Source organism: Scyliorhinus canicula, chromosome 1 (genome assembly GCF_902713615.1).
Source record: "Scyliorhinus canicula chromosome 1, sScyCan1.1, whole genome shotgun sequence".
NCBI lineage: Eukaryota > Metazoa > Chordata > Chondrichthyes > Carcharhiniformes > Scyliorhinidae > Scyliorhinus > Scyliorhinus canicula.
This window is the reverse complement of record NC_052146.1, coordinates 238716881-238732312: the sequence shown is the minus strand read 5'-3', so window position 1 is coordinate 238732312 and position 15432 is coordinate 238716881. Positions and strand designations below refer to the sequence as shown.

General features: G+C 43.9%; 1 protein-coding gene across 15 annotated transcripts in view; it reads left to right on the top strand.

Annotated features, from left to right (window-relative positions):
* LOC119972713 (echinoderm microtubule-associated protein-like 6) overlaps positions 1-15432 on the top strand; it is a 528500-nt gene that overhangs the window by 83781 nt on the left and 429287 nt on the right. For all 15 annotated transcript variants that reach the window (XR_005462144.1, XR_005462143.1, XR_005462146.1 and 12 more), the window contains exon 4: positions 14103-14171. Coding sequence is in view for 11 of the 15 variants with exons in the window: in XM_038809940.1 (XP_038665868.1) it covers positions 14103-14171 (69 nt within the window). In the remaining 4 variants the exon portion in view is untranslated. The remainder of the gene's footprint in view (positions 1-14102; positions 14172-15432) is intronic.

Here is a 15432-nt window from a genome sequence, read left to right as displayed (position 1 = left end):
ACAAGCGCACGTTCTCCCTAGAGCTGCGCGGGCCTGGTAAAACTCGTCGAGTGACTCACCAGGGAACTGTTGTCTAGTCGTCAGGAGATGCCGTGCGTATACTTCGTTGACGGGCCGGAGAAAGTGTCCTTTGAGGATCTCCATGGCCGCATCATAATCTCTTTTGTCCTCAATCGTTGAGTATATCGCTGTGCCCACGCATGAGTGGAGGATGTGGAGTTTCTGCTCCTTTTGTGGGCTTGCCGGCTGCAGTCGTCAGTTAACTATTAAAACACGCCTGCCAGTGTTTAAAGATTGCAGACGCATTTGAAGCGTGCGGGCTGGTGCGGAGGCAGTCAGGCTTGATGCGTAGCTCCATTCCAAAATTCTAGCTGATTAAATTGATGTACCATCAATTGGACTCGAGACACGATTAAGATCCGAACTGTGGCTTTAATTAGCTAGTTGTTAGCCCGGTGGTCAACTACAGAGTAAGGCCGACAGCCGGAAACTCTGGGTACTTATACCCTGCCTCGGAGGCGGGGTCTACTTGCCTCTCGACCAATTGGTGAGCAGTCACATGACTAGTCTCAGCAAATCGGACGAGAGTCACATGACCAGCCAGAGCCAATGGGAAACCCATGCTCTGCACCAATGGCAGTGCTCACATTCATACCATCACAAGCATGGACACTGTTTTCACTAACTTTGCTATGTGTGGTCTTTGATGTGGGTTGGGAAAAGTGTTAAAGTTTTGGGAAGTTCTGTATATTGTCAATACACAATTGGAAAAACTTTTTTTCTACTTTTTGGGGAGAATGGAGGATTTTTCCTTCACATTAGTATGTTTATTGGTGGAGACTAGATACTATAAGAAGAGTTTTTTTATGTATCATAGTTGGAATTATATTGCTCCTGTTGGCAATTCAGTTTTGTAGGGTTGCTGTTTTGTGAGGCATGTTTTATCCTCTGAGCGGGCGATAAAGCTGTTTTTTTCCTTCTGTCCTTGGGGGAACTGCCCTGCTAGCATTAAACTTAGCTAGTTAATGGGGGTGAGGTAGGGGGGAGGAACTGCTGCTGTTGAACCAGTTTCGCTTGGTTCGATGAGCTTAGCATCTGGGTGTGGTTGGTGTAGGGGTTTTGGTCATTTATTGATTTCAGTATGTATATTTGGGTAGGGTGTTAGATGGGGGAGGGGGGTGCGGAGAGAGAGGTTAGTTTGCTGAAGGAGACCAGTGGATTTTCTTTGTTTCACTCTGGGTGGGTTGGTGGCCATCTTGGGTGGACCTTGGGCCTGTACTTTTTGAGTAGTTACTTGACAATCCCTTGTGGTGGAAATGACTGGATGGGAGGGTTGATGGGAAGCCCCCAATCTTTTTGCTCGCCAAAAGCATCTCAAGTGCTGAGGTGGTGTTTTTGCAAGGGGTAACGATAAACCAGACTGTGGAACGGGTGGCTAAGTCAAGTGTTTCACTTGGGCGTTGATGGAAGAGCCCGAGTTGCGGCAATTTTAGTGAACAAAAGGGTTCTTTGTTTCAGCTACTAAGACTGTGGCGGATCCCAATGGCAATCCCTGATAATCAGTGGTCTTTGGTGTGACTACGTGCCAAACTGGGACGATATGGCATTTGTTAGGAGACTGTTGCCATCCATTCCTGATCTGGATACGCACCAACATGGAGGTTTTTGGAGGAGAGATCAACTGTGCACTGGAGCCTAAACTTGATCGATCCACACCTAAGTTGTTTGTTCTCTCGGGGGTGGCAAAGGCACTTCTTGTCTTCGTGTAGCAGGTGTTGGCAGGCCCCTGGGTGCGAAGAGCAGATACTTGGCAATTGTGATCTCGGACCATGCTCCACAGTTTGTGGACTTGGTCTTGGAGACAGATCCTAGTCAGTGTCCACCGTGGAGATTAGATGTAGCACTGTTAGTGGACAAAGAGTTTTGTGAGCGCATGTCCTCAACCAATGAGGAGTATATTCGATTAATTAGGAACGGCTATGTCTCTCCCTCCAAGCTGTGGGGGAACCCTTTAGCTTGTTGTTAGAGGGAAGGTAACCTCCTATAAAGTGCACTTGGGTAAGATAGCGAGGGTGGAAAGGCAGAGAGTGGTGGGGCGACTATCGATCACCGATATTCGTGTGATCCTACCCCGGAGTTGCTGGCGAACAGGAAGCACCTGCAAACACAGTTTGATCTGTTGACCACAGGGTAGGCAGTGAGACAGCACTGGCGGGCGAGCGAGGTTTTCTACGAGTATGGGGAGAAGGCCAGACGTCATTTAACCCACCAGCGGAGGCGGCACGCAGCTTCCAGAGAGATTATTCAGATCAAAAACCCGAGCCACAGCTTGGTTTCCGTCCTGTGTGAAGTCGATGTGGCTTTTGAGGCATTTTACAGGAGCCTTTACAAATGGAGCCCTTGTAGAATAATTCAACCATGTCGGCGTTCTTAGATTGGTTGCCCTTTCCGATGGTGGAGAGAGGGAGAGAGGGGGTGCTTTTGCTAACACTGTTGGGGAGCTTTTAAACTAATGTGGCAGGGGGGTGGGAACCAGATTAGGAAGTTAGAGGTCAGTAAAGAGGTAGCAACTAAAGCCAGTAAGGTACTAGATAATAAACTCAATGTGACTAAGGGGAACAGTAGACAGGGAAGAGATGATGAACGCAAAGGGACAGGTAGTCTGAGATGCATTTGTTTTAATATAAGAAGTGTAGCAGGTAAGGCGGATGAACTTAGGGCTTGGATTAGTTCCTGGGAATATGATGTTATTGGTATTACTGAGACTTGGTTGAGGGAAGGGCAAGACTGGCAACTAAATATCTTAGGGTATAGATGCTTCAGGAGGGATAGAGAGGGAGGTAAAAGGGGTGGAGGAGTTGCATTACTAGTCAGATGATACCACAACTGTGATTAAGGAGGGCATGATGGAGGATTCGAGCACTGAGGCAATATGGGTAGAGCTAAGAAATAGGAAGGGTGCAGTAACATTGTTGGGACTTTACTACAGGCCTCCCAAAAGCGAGCGTTAAGTAGAGGTACAAATATGTAGACAGATTATAGAAAAATGTAGGCGCAATAGGGTGGTTGTGATGGGAGATTTTAACTTCCCCAACATTGAATGGGACTTGTGTAGTGTTGGAGATGTAGATGGAGCAGAGTTTGTAAGGAGCATCCAGGAGAGTTTTTTTTAGAGCAGTATGTAAATAGTCCAACTCGTGAATGGGCCATACTGGACCTGGTATTGGGGAAATGATCCCGGCCAGGTGGTTGAAGTTTCAGTCGGTGATTACTTTGGGAATAGCGGTCACGATTCCGTAAGTTTTCATGAACAAAGACAAGAGTGGTCCGAAAGGAAGAGTGCTAAATTGGGGAAAGGCCAAGTATAACAAAATTCGGCAGGAGCTAGGGAATGTGGATTTGGAGCAGCTGTTTAAGGATAAATCAACATTTGAAATGTGGGATTCTTTTAAGGAAAGGTTGGATAGAGTGCAGGTCCGACATGTCCCTATGAAAATGAGGGATAGAAATGGCAAGATTAGGGAACCATGGATGACGGGTGGAATTGTGAGACTAGCTAAGATGAAAAAGGAAGCATACACAAGATCGAGGCGACTTAAAACTGATGAAGCTTTGGAGGAATATCGGAAAAGTAGGGCAAATCTCAAACGCGCAATAAAGAGGGGTAAAAGTGGTCATGAAATATCTTTGGCTAACAGGGTTAAGGAAAATCCCAAAGCCTTTTATTCGTATATAAGGAGCAAGAAGGTAACTGGAGAAAGGATTGGCCCACTCAAAGACAAAAGAGGGAATTTATGCTTGGAGCCAGAGGAAATGGGTGAGATTCTTGATGAGTACTTTGCATCGGTATTCACCAAGGAGAGAGACATGACGGATGTTGAGGCTAGGGCAGTGGCGTGCAGTGGCGTGCAGGGGGGGGGGGATCCATTGGATGGGGGCATTCAATCAGAGAAGGAAATTTTTTTTTTTTTTTAATTTTTAAAAAAAATTTAGATTACCCAATTATTTTTTTCAATTAAGGGGCAATTTAGCGTGGCCAATCCACCTACTCTGCACATATTTTGGGTTGTGGGGGAGGAACCCACGCAGACACGGGGAGAATGTGCAAACTCCACACGGACAGTGACCCAGAGCCGGGATCGAACCTGGGACCTCAGCGCCGTGAGGCGGTTGTGCTAACCACTAGGCCACCGTGCTGCCCCAGAGAAGGAAATAAGATAGTAATTTTAAAATTTCAGCGGTGATAAATCAATTTTTGGAGCCTCACCGCACTGCAGAGGCAGTTGTTAGCCCTTTATTCCTTTAACATCGTGTACCCTTTCTGTCTAGAGAAAATGGTGCTTCTCCCCATCCCCCCACACGCATGCGCATGATGTATGTGGTGCAACCATCAAAAGCAACAAGCAGACGTGGCTGTTCGTTCCTGCGTTTCCTCGAGTCATAACTCATCTTTTCTTCAGCTTTTTGTGCATCTAGATTAGTTCTTTTACCTACTCAGATCAGTGAATAGCTCTAGAACGGGTGCAACTACGTTTTTTATAGGTTTTTTGGTGATATTTAATGAAATATTTACGTGGGATGTAGTAAGAGTGAAGCCTGGATGATCAGAGGACTGCTATGGCATTTAATCTCGGAATAGGAGACATTTATTCCTTAACATGCTAATATTCGAATACAGATACCACTAATTTGCAAGTCTATGATATAAATTGCACAAAATTATCAGTGGAGAATCAGTGAAATAATTTGATACAAAGGAACAAAGAAATGAAATATGGTTTATCCATCTGCAACTGACCGATTGTTTACCATTTTCTTCCCATTTTCTCATGCGTCTTACGGTTTTTGAGATAGAAAATGAAATGTTACGAGTATTTTGTGTACAACCGAGTGGAGCACAGAACAGGAGAAAAAAGAGGGCCAGAGTCGAAGAAGAGTCCCATCAAAGAGGGGCATTAGATGCATGGATAAAAAGAAGTAAAGAAGAAGTAGGAGAACCTGGAGAAGTAAAAGATGATGTGGGTGCAGAGAAGGATTTTTCTGATACGGATTCAACTCGGTCAGAACATAATACTCTCTCTCCTCAGTCTCGTTGTCAGGATGATGATCCATGTGAAGAAAATAAAGAAGATTTTAGCATATTTTTGCAAAGAAGCGATTTTGGCTGTTTGAAGAAACCGATTCCAGATCATTTGAAGATGACAATATTACAACATGGCCCTGAAAGATATCAGAATAAAAGTGGTCCATTTGCTGAGAAGGATGGGAGATAATTTTCCAAACAGTGGTTTGATAAAGTTTCCACAAACGGAGAAATTGTGGAGAGAAAATGGTTGTTATACTCTCCATATCGGAAAGCATGCTACTGTTTTGTTTGCTTTTTGTTTTCAAAGGAGCATTTGTCGTCTGTGTCAAACTTTGGAAAGGAAGACGGTTTCTCCACTTGGAGAAAATTAAATCCAAGAATACCTGACCATGAGAAAAGCCCTTCTCACAGAGCTCACATGAGGGAATACCTGAACCTCGTAGTTCGACTCCATCATTCAACGATAGATGCTGAACTTCAATAGCAAATGTCTGCTGAAAAGAAAAGATGGAAAGCTATAACTGAACGGATTGTCGAGGTTATATCCTTTCTGGCAAAACAGAATCTGGCCTATCGTGGACATCGAGGAGAAGGAATATCTGGGTTATCAGAGCCAGGGGAGATTGATGAAAACAGAAAAGTAGAAATAAAGGAGACATTTCTGGGATTTTTTCAAGTCAACAAGAAAGATGCAGTCAGCCTAGTAAATAAAGCTGTGTTTGTGAACTGCGAGAACCACAGCCTCAATTTGGCCTGTGTCCATGCAAGTGAGGTGCAACCTGTTGTTACATTTTTTGGCATTCTAGAAAAACTCTTTACTTTTTTTTCTTCATCTACTTCTCGTTGGGAAGTGTTAAAATCATTTGTCACTCGGACTGTGAAAAGACAGTGTGACACAAGATGGAGTTCCAGCCATGATGCTGTGCAAGTAATCCACGAAGAGCGTGACAACGTTATTGCAAGCCTTCAACACCTGCTGGAAGGAGCATTTTCAAGGGAAACTAAATCTGATGCAGGATCGCTACTGAACTCTATTCAACAGTTCCCGTTTATAGCTTTATTAAATTTTTGGTACTCAGTTTTATCATCAGTGGAGAAAGTCTCAAAACGTTTGCAGGATCCGAAAATGGGGTTCCATGAAGCTTCTTGTGATCTGAGAGGACTTATTCATATCTTGAATTTGAAGAATGACGAAATTATCCACAGTGCAATAGATTTAGCCAATGAATATTGTGAAAATTGGGGAATACCAATTGCATGAACAAGGAGAAGAAGAATAATGCCTGGAGAGTCAGCAAGAGATAGCAGACTGACGGCACAAGAAGAAATGAATAGAGTAATGGTAGAGATTGTGAATAGATTAAAAACTGAAATTGAAGACCGCAGTGTCCGTCTTCAAAGACTCAGTGACCGATTTTCTTTTCTTCTGAACTTGAATTCAGTAGTGATTGAAGATGAACAAGAAAGAGAGAAATTAAAAAAGGAATGTTCAGACGTTGCAAATTATTATGACAATGATGTGGTTGCAATTCAGTTATATGACAAAATTATTGATTTTGTGATGCTCCTTCGAGCTGGAGGGAATAGAGATCCCCCTGATCCTAAAGATGCTCTGGAGTCTTTACTGCAGTCTGGGAGGGATGTCTTTCTGACGCTGTGTGTTTCATACAGATTACTGCTTACAATCGCATTTTCAGTCGCAAGCTGAAACATATCTGAGGTCTTCTATGTCACAGGAGCGACTGACCAACCTGGCTTTAATAAGCATTGAAAAAGAATTTCTCACAGCTGATGTAAAAAGTGAAGTAGTTCAGGTGTTTTGTGACAGGAGGTATCATTTGGGGGAAAAGAACTTAATAAATTTGATTGATTTATATTAAAATCGAATAAAGCGTTTATTTCATGTTTCATCTGTGTTTATATATTCAAAATGTTTTCCTTTCTCGTAATATTTCTCAGTATATTAGGCCTTATACTTGAGTCTTTGGGGCATACAATCAAGATTTGCCCCGGGCATCACCAGACCTCTGCACACCACTGGGCTAGGGATGGATGTTTAAATACTCTAGGTCAAGTCGGCATAAGGAAGGGGGAAAATTTGGGAATTCTAAAAGGCATTAAGGTGGACAATTCCCCAGGACCGGATGGGATCTATCCCAGGTTACTGAGGGAAGCGAGGGACGAAATAGCTGGGGCCTTGATAGATATCTTTGCAGTATCCTTGAGCACGGGTGAGGTCCCGGAGTACTGGAGAATTGCTAATGTTGTCTTTAAGAAGGGTAGCAGGGATAATCCAGGGAATTATAGACCTGTGAGCTTGACGTCAGTGGTAGGCAAACTGTTGGAGAAGATACTGAGGGATAGGATCTATTCACATTTGGAAGAAAATAGACTTATCAGTGAAAGGCAGCATGGTTTTGTGCAGGGAAGGTCATGTCTTACAAACCTAATAGAATTCTTTGAGGAAGTGACAAAGTTAATTGATGAGGAAAGGGCTGTAGATGTCATACACATGGACTTCTGTAAGGCGATTGATAAAGTTTCCCATGGCAGGTTGATGGAAAAAGTGAAGTCGTATGGGGTTCAGGGTGTACTAGATAGATGGATAAAGAACTGGCTGGGCAACAGGAGACAGAGTAGTGGTGGCAGCAGGAGACCGAGAGTAGAGTGTCTCAAAGTGGAGAAAGGTGACTAGTGCTATTCCACAGGGATCCGTGCTCGGACCACTGTTGTTTGTGATGTACATAAATGATCTGGACGAAGGTATAGGTGGTCTGATTAGCAAGTTTGCAGTTGATACTAAGATTGGTGGAGTTGCAGATAGCGAGGAGGACTGTCAGAGAATACAGCAAAATATAGATAGATTGGAGAGTTGGGCAGAGAAATGACAGATGGAGTTCAATCCAGGCAAATGCGAAGTGATGCATTTTGGAAAATCTAATTCAAGAGCGGACTATATGGTCAATGGAAGAGTCCTGGGGAAAATTGATGTCCAGAGAGATCTGGGAGTTCAGATCCATTGTACCCTGAAGGTGGCAACGCAGATCGATAGAGTGGTCAAGAAGGCATACAGCATGCTTGCCTTCATCGGACGGGGTACAAGAGTCGGCAGGTCATGTTACAGTTGTATAGGACTTTGGTTAGGCCACATTTGGAATACTGCGTGCAGTTCTGGTCGCCACATTACCAGAAGGATGTGGATGCTTTAGAGAGGGTGCAGAGGAGGTTCACCAGGATGTTGCCTGATATGGAGAGTGCTAGCTATGAAGAAAGGTTCAGTAGATTAGAATTGTTTTCGTTGGAGAGACGGAGGTTGAGGGGGGACCTGATTGAGGTCTACAAAATTATGAGCAGTATGGACAGGGTGGATAGCAACAAGCTTTTTCCAAGAGTGGGGGTGTCAATCACAAGGGTCACGATTTCAAGGTGAGGGGGAAAGTTTAAGGGAGATGTGCGTGGAAAGTATTTTACGCAGAGGGTGGAGGGTGCCTGGAATGCTTTGCCAGCGGAGATGGTAGAGGCGGGCACGATAGCATCATTTATGAACAGGCGGGGAACAGAGGGAAGTAGATTCTTGGAAAATAGGCGACAGGCTTAGATAAAGGATCTGGATCGGTGCAGGCTGAGAGGGCCGAAGGGCCTGTTCCTGTGCTGTAATTTTTATTCGTTCTTTATTTATTTGGGAGGAGTAGAGGCCCTGTTGCGTCCCGAGGAAGTGCAAACGGGTAAGGCCCCTGGTCCTGATGGGTTCCCCATCGAATTTTATAAGACGTTTGAGAGGCAGTTAATGCCATTGATTGTGGATATTGTTAATAATTCCTTGTCATGGGGTTTCTTACCCCCCACACTCTCACAGGCCTCTTTATCTCTCATTTTGGAAAAGGACAAAGACCCCACGAAATGCGGTTCAAAATATATCTCAAGAACAATAGAACATCAAGGGGAAAAGGGACGGAGGAACTTCAAACTATCACGAGAGGAAAAGTATAGAATCATAGAATTTGCAGTGCAGAAGGAAGCCATTTGGCCCATTGAGTCTGGACCGGTCCTTGGAAATAGCACCCTACATAAGCCGACGCCTCCGCCCTATCCCAGTAGCCCCACCTAACCTTCTGGACACTAAGGGGCAATTTAGCATGGCCATTCCACCTAATCTGCACATCTTCGGACTGTGGAAGGAAACCGGAGCACCCAGAGGAACCCACGCAGACGTGGGAAGAAAGTGCAAACATGGGAAGACAGTCATCTGAGGTCAGAATTGAACCCTGGACCCTGGAGCTGTGAGGCAGCAGTGCTAGCCACTGTGCCACTGGGTAAACTAATGGAACTTGGGTCCCCTCTGTTAAAAGAAAAAGTGGCTGCCGAGATGGTGGATGCATTGGTGGTTATGTTCCAACATTTTCTCGATTCTGGAAAAAGTCCCAGCAAATTGTAAATGCAACAAAGAGCACGGTTGAAGAAAGGAGGGAGACAAAGCAGGCCAGGTGACCTAAAATCTGTCTCTGGAAAAATGCTGGAATCCACTATTAAGGGGGAATAGCAGGTCATTTAGAACATGACGTATGGAAGAGTCAACATGGTTTTATGAAAGCAAAATTATGATTGACAAGTTTATTAGAGTTCATTAAAGATATAACAAGTATGGGGTATAAAGGAAAACCTGTAAATGAAGTGTTGATGGATTTCCAAAGGCATTCAGCTAGGTGCCACATAACAGATTGCAGCACAAAATAAGATCTCATGGTGTTAGGGTACTATATTATAGCAGGAAAGTGGATTAGCTAACATGAAAATGAGTGTCTGGATAAATGGGTCAGTTTCAGGTTTCCAAACTATAAATAGTGCAGGAAAGAGTGCTAGGGCATTATATTGTAAATAGATATGTTAATGACTTGGATAAAGGGACTGAGTGTATATTGTAGCCAAATATATTGATACAAAGATAGATAGGAAACAAATTGTTCAAAAAAGTTTGCAACAGGCATCGATAGGTTAAGTGAGTGGGCAAAAAACTGGCAGGTGTAGTATGTGAGAAAATGTGAGGTTGCCAATTTTGGCAGGACGTGCATTGGAAGCAGTTGAGAGAATGGGAATTGCGGGAGCGAGGGTGGTCTTGATGGGTGGTTCCCTCGTGATTTCCTGTTACCATCTAATTTTACTAGATAAAGGTGGCAGGGATGATACAGATCAACTGTGGTCATATAATTAAGATTGTTTAATAATCAATGTCAGTCGTTTTCTGACACCTTTTCTATTTTTAACCAATGGTACATAGGGAGCATAAAAGCGTTCAGAGTGTCGTCTCCTCAAGTGCGGCAGGATCTGAGCAATAGCTAAGTTGTGGAGGGAATGGGAGTTATACTGTGATGACGTCTGCAGGCTGCAAAGTCTAGAAGCGATGCTGTTGCAAGCAGACGTTGGAATCACTGCAAAGGGTAGGACCAAAGTGAAGTGCTGCTTGTGGAAAGGTATCTCCCGGGTCCACAGGCACTGAAAACAGGAAAGGATTCTTCAGAGATTGATCACAGTGGAGACATTATATTGCTATGGGGTCAGAGATGGGATGAAACCCGAAGGAGCACCTGTGTAAAGGTCAGGGGAGCTCCAGCAACTTGAGAGCCATTGGATGTGGGTGAGGCGGGTATACAGGCAAGAGGGCTGCCTTATGGTCATAGAAAGTGCCTCCCAGCTCAAGAGTTTTGCCTGAGGCTCAGCTTCGTGGATATATTTGATTCCTAATGTCGACAAAGACTGCGTCTCTCCTGAGAGATGGTGGTGGGGCTGTGGTATGCTGGAGCAGGAGATGATACTAGTGGGAAGTGGTGGACGATCGGTGCCTCTAGCCTTAATAATAATAATCTTTATTGTCACAATTAACATTAACATTGTAATTAAGTTACTGTGACGTAGGCATTCATAGTTTTTAACTGTAGTCTGTTCATTAGATTTATTTGGCATCTTTCAGTCAGCCGCCATGGATGCCATGTACCAACTAGGTTGATCCATCTTTCAAATTCCAACTGATCAGGCCAGTCAGGCTACGAGAACCGTTTGCTTTGTGGCCTTGGCTGGATTTCTCCAGGTGCCAGGGGGTCATTGCCTGTACTCGTATGGTCATCAAGGCACCCTCAGAGCAGACAAGTGCCTTTGAAGGAGTAGAATTTCTTCCTGTTCACAATATTCATATCATCTGTGACCACCGTAAGTGGAGCAGCCAAGCGTTTGTAATATTTCCAGGAAGTTGCAATGACTCCTACATCTTTAGATTGTCCCAAATGCCTCAGCTTTTCTGCCACTTGAGCACCTTCGTGGCTGCATACTGGGGACATGGGGTTACTAAAATCATGGCTTCTATCCCTGTATCCAACCTCTACCCTGACAAAGGACACACACAACCACTGCCATATGACTACAAGGCCCACCATTGAGCAGGCCATTGTTCTTTTGAAGATGAAGATTCAAATAATTTAGGGGAGCCCAGCAAAATGCACTCTCAAAGGAATCCTGTATAATTGTAGTCTGCTGTGGATTGCACAACAAGATACTGCAGTGGGAAGTCACTGGAGGCAGAGAAGGCTACTAAGCGAGCTGCATCCTCAACAAGTGCCAACCAGTGAATATGGCACAGTAGGGCCCAACTGTGACCGTGATATGCACGTTTCCCTTCCTAACACACCGCATGGACTGCAGCAGTTCAAGAAGGTGGCTCATCCCCACCTTCCCTAGAGAAATTAGGAATGGGCAATAAATGTAGGCCTAGCCAGTGACTCCCACAGTCTATGCAAGAATTGAAAAAAGAGAAAGGATGTCATAGTGTGTGTGCGTCAGAGTGTGTGTGTCAAATTGGGCCTCACATGGGATTGTAGCAGATTCTTACTCATGCAGGTGCTGAATGAAGGAGTCATCAACAGTGCTAGCAAGCGACACATACTGAGCAATAACCTGCTGATGGACGTTCAGTTTGGGTTCCGCCAGGGTCACTCAGCTCCTGACCTCATTACAGCCTTGGTTCAAACATGGACAAAAGAGCTGAACGCCCCAGGTGAAGTGAGAGTGACTGCCCTTGACATCAAGCAGTATTTCAGTGTGTATGGCATGAAGGAGCCCTAGCTAAATTGGAGTCATTGGGAATCAGGGGTGGTGGGGAGAAACTCTTTCTGGTTGGAGTTATACCTGGCATAAAGGAAGATGGTTGTGGTGGTTGGAGGTCAATCATCTCAGCTCCAGAACATCACTGCAGGAGTTCCTCCGGGTAGTGTCCTAGGCCCAACCGTCCTCAGCTGCTTCATCGATGACTGTAGGATCTCTTATTTTTGAATAAGAGACAGGGTGAGGTAGTGGTTTGAGATGAGTTTATTGCAAAAACTTGGTTAGTATACTTCCAAATACAAAAAAAAGGAACAAAGCCCAGCAGGGGATAAGGAAGAGAACAACGGAAAGAGAACTAAGAAGAGAGGAGCAACGTGCACCAAGAGCTTTTTATTTTAACCTGCTGTTTCTGCTACCCCCCTCCCCCAACCTCTAATTGGCTTACAAGTTTTGAATTGTGACTTCTGAATGGTGCTCCATACCACCACTCACTAACTTACTGGCTCTACACATTTGCAGTGTGGATTCTGAAAGGCTGGTGTAACATTTCACTTTTATCACTGCCAAACTGCAAATACCTTGAATTCAGAACAAAACAACAAATTCTTTATTTGACTTTCCCACAGTTACAATATTTTCAAAACTTGGTTTTAATATTTCCCCACGATGACCTCCTTCCATCTTTAAGGTCAGAAGTGGGGATGTTTGCAGATGACTGCACAATGTTCAGCGCCATTTGCGACTCCTCGGATAATGAAGTGTCCATATCCAAATGCAGCAAGACCTGGACAATATCCAGGCTTGGGCTGACAAGTGGCAAGTTACATTCGCGTCACATAATGATGGCATTACCATCGCTGAATCCCTCAATAAAACATCCTGGGGATCACCATTGATCATAAAATGAACTGGACTTGCCATAATAATACTGTGGCTGCCAGGTCAAAGACTAGGAATTCTACGGCGGGTAACTCATCTTCTGAATCCCCCCCCCCCCCCCCCCCCCCCCAATCCGTCCACCATCTGGAAGGCACAAGATAGGAGCGTAATGGAATACTCTCCACTTGCCTGGATGAATGCAGCTCCAATAACACAAAAAGCTTGACACCATCCAGGACAAAGCAGCCTGCTTGATTGCTGCACCTTCCACAAATATTCAAACCCTCCACCACCGACTAACAGTGGCAGCCATGTGTACCATCTACAAGATGCACTGCAGTAACTCACCAAGGTTCCTTAGACAGCACCTTCCATACCCACGACCACTGAAATGAAATGAAATGAAAATTGCTTATTGTTAAGAGTACGCTTCAATGAAGTTACTGTGAAAAGCCCCTAGTCGCCACATTCCGGCGCCTGTTCGGGGAGGCTGGTACAGGGTTACTACCACCTAGAAGGACAAGAGCAGCAGATACCTGGGAACTCTACCACTTGGACGTTCCCTCAAAGTCACTCACCACCCTGACTTGGAAATATATCGCAGTTTCTTCACTGTCGCTGGGGCAAAATCTTGGATCTCCCACTCTAACAATACAGTGGGTGTACTTACAACTCGAGGACTGCAGCTGTTCAAGGCAACTCACCATCCCCTTCTGAAGGGCAACTAGGGATGGTTAATAAATGTTGGCCTAACCAGCGACGGCCACATCTCGTAAATGAATCAACAAATCTTGCACTAACATTTCTGTTCATGTTGGAAGGCAACTAAAATTATTTTTCTTTTAGAATTTTTAATAAGCCAATTAATTGTTACAATGCTGGCTCTTTAAATAATTATTTTATTCTCTAGACATTTGCAGTTGTATGAAAATCGTGAACATAGTGCTGGATTTTTCAGATTTGGACAATTTGTATATAATCCTTTTGCATGATATTTCTCAAAATTAGGCTGAGTGTGAAGTATATGAAGTATTCCATCTGTTCACAGATCTTTGATGTTGCTTGGGATCCATATCAGCCAAACAGACTTGTTAGCTGTGGAGTGAAACATATTAAGGTAAATAATTTATGTTCATCTTGTACTTCCTGTTATTTAAAAATGCTTATATCAAATAGTTACTTTAATTGAATTAGAATCTTGCCTGTTTACCTCTTCCACTAGCTTATTATAGAATCCTTAGTGTAGAAGGAGACCATTCAGCCTATAGAGTCGACATCGACCCTCCGAAAGAGCACCCTATCTAGGCCCAATGCTCCGCCCTAGTGCTGTAACACAGCTAACTAACCGTTGGACACTAAGGCACAATTTAGCATGGCTAATTCACCTAACTTGCATATCTTTGGACTATGGGGGGAAACCGGAGCACCCGGAAAAAACTCATGCAGACACGGGGAGAAGGTGCAAACTCCACACAGTCACCCAAGGCCAGAATCGAACTTGGGTTCCTGGCACTGTGTGGCAGCAGTGCTAACTGCTGTGCCACCGTGCCACTTCGTTCTTTTAAAAATGCAAAGCCAATGCTGCGCCCTTAATGAAAGTTGATATTTTAATTTACATAAGTGAAATGTTTCTGTTTTAACTGATGACTTCACTATAAATTAAAAGGGAATAGGTACTTTGTGGGCTGGTTACTAGTTACCTAATGAGACCTATAGCTAGAATTAGTGGCAATATTTAGTGTGGTTCAGTGGATTATTCGATCATCAGTGCTTTACACAACATTTTAAAACAATTAGATGAGTTAGAGGACAGGTTCACTACATCTTCTTGAATATTTGATATTCAAGCAAGATTTTTCTCCACACACAGTCTTGTAACTGCACTCATTATGGATCACTTTTAAGTGACTGTTGCAGAAAATTGCCTTTACAAAAGAATATTGAATTTCGACCCAAGTATGGATACCTTGGTGGTGCAGGAAAAATATATATTTAAAAAAAACATTTTATTAAGGCATTTATGATTTTATAACAAAAGATACAAATACAAATGTAAACATAGTTCAGTGCATAACACATCAGTCTATCTCCCACTGTCCCTGCCTAATCTAGACAAAAAATAGCCTTACAGGAAAGATATTGTGTGGGAGACTTGAACTTTGGTCAGCTGATTGGCAGAATGTGCCATCTGTGTTAGGAGCCTTTCAAGGCCTGGACATAGATTCAAGACCCAGGAGACACAGTAGCTAGCCTTTTATGGGAAAAGCTATGAGGTCCTTCACTGAGGTGAAGAGGTTAGGGGGCTGAAGATTGGATTAGTCCCATTAGCAAATCTGGAATGTGTGATGTATGATTACCCTGTACTTAATTCTGCCTGC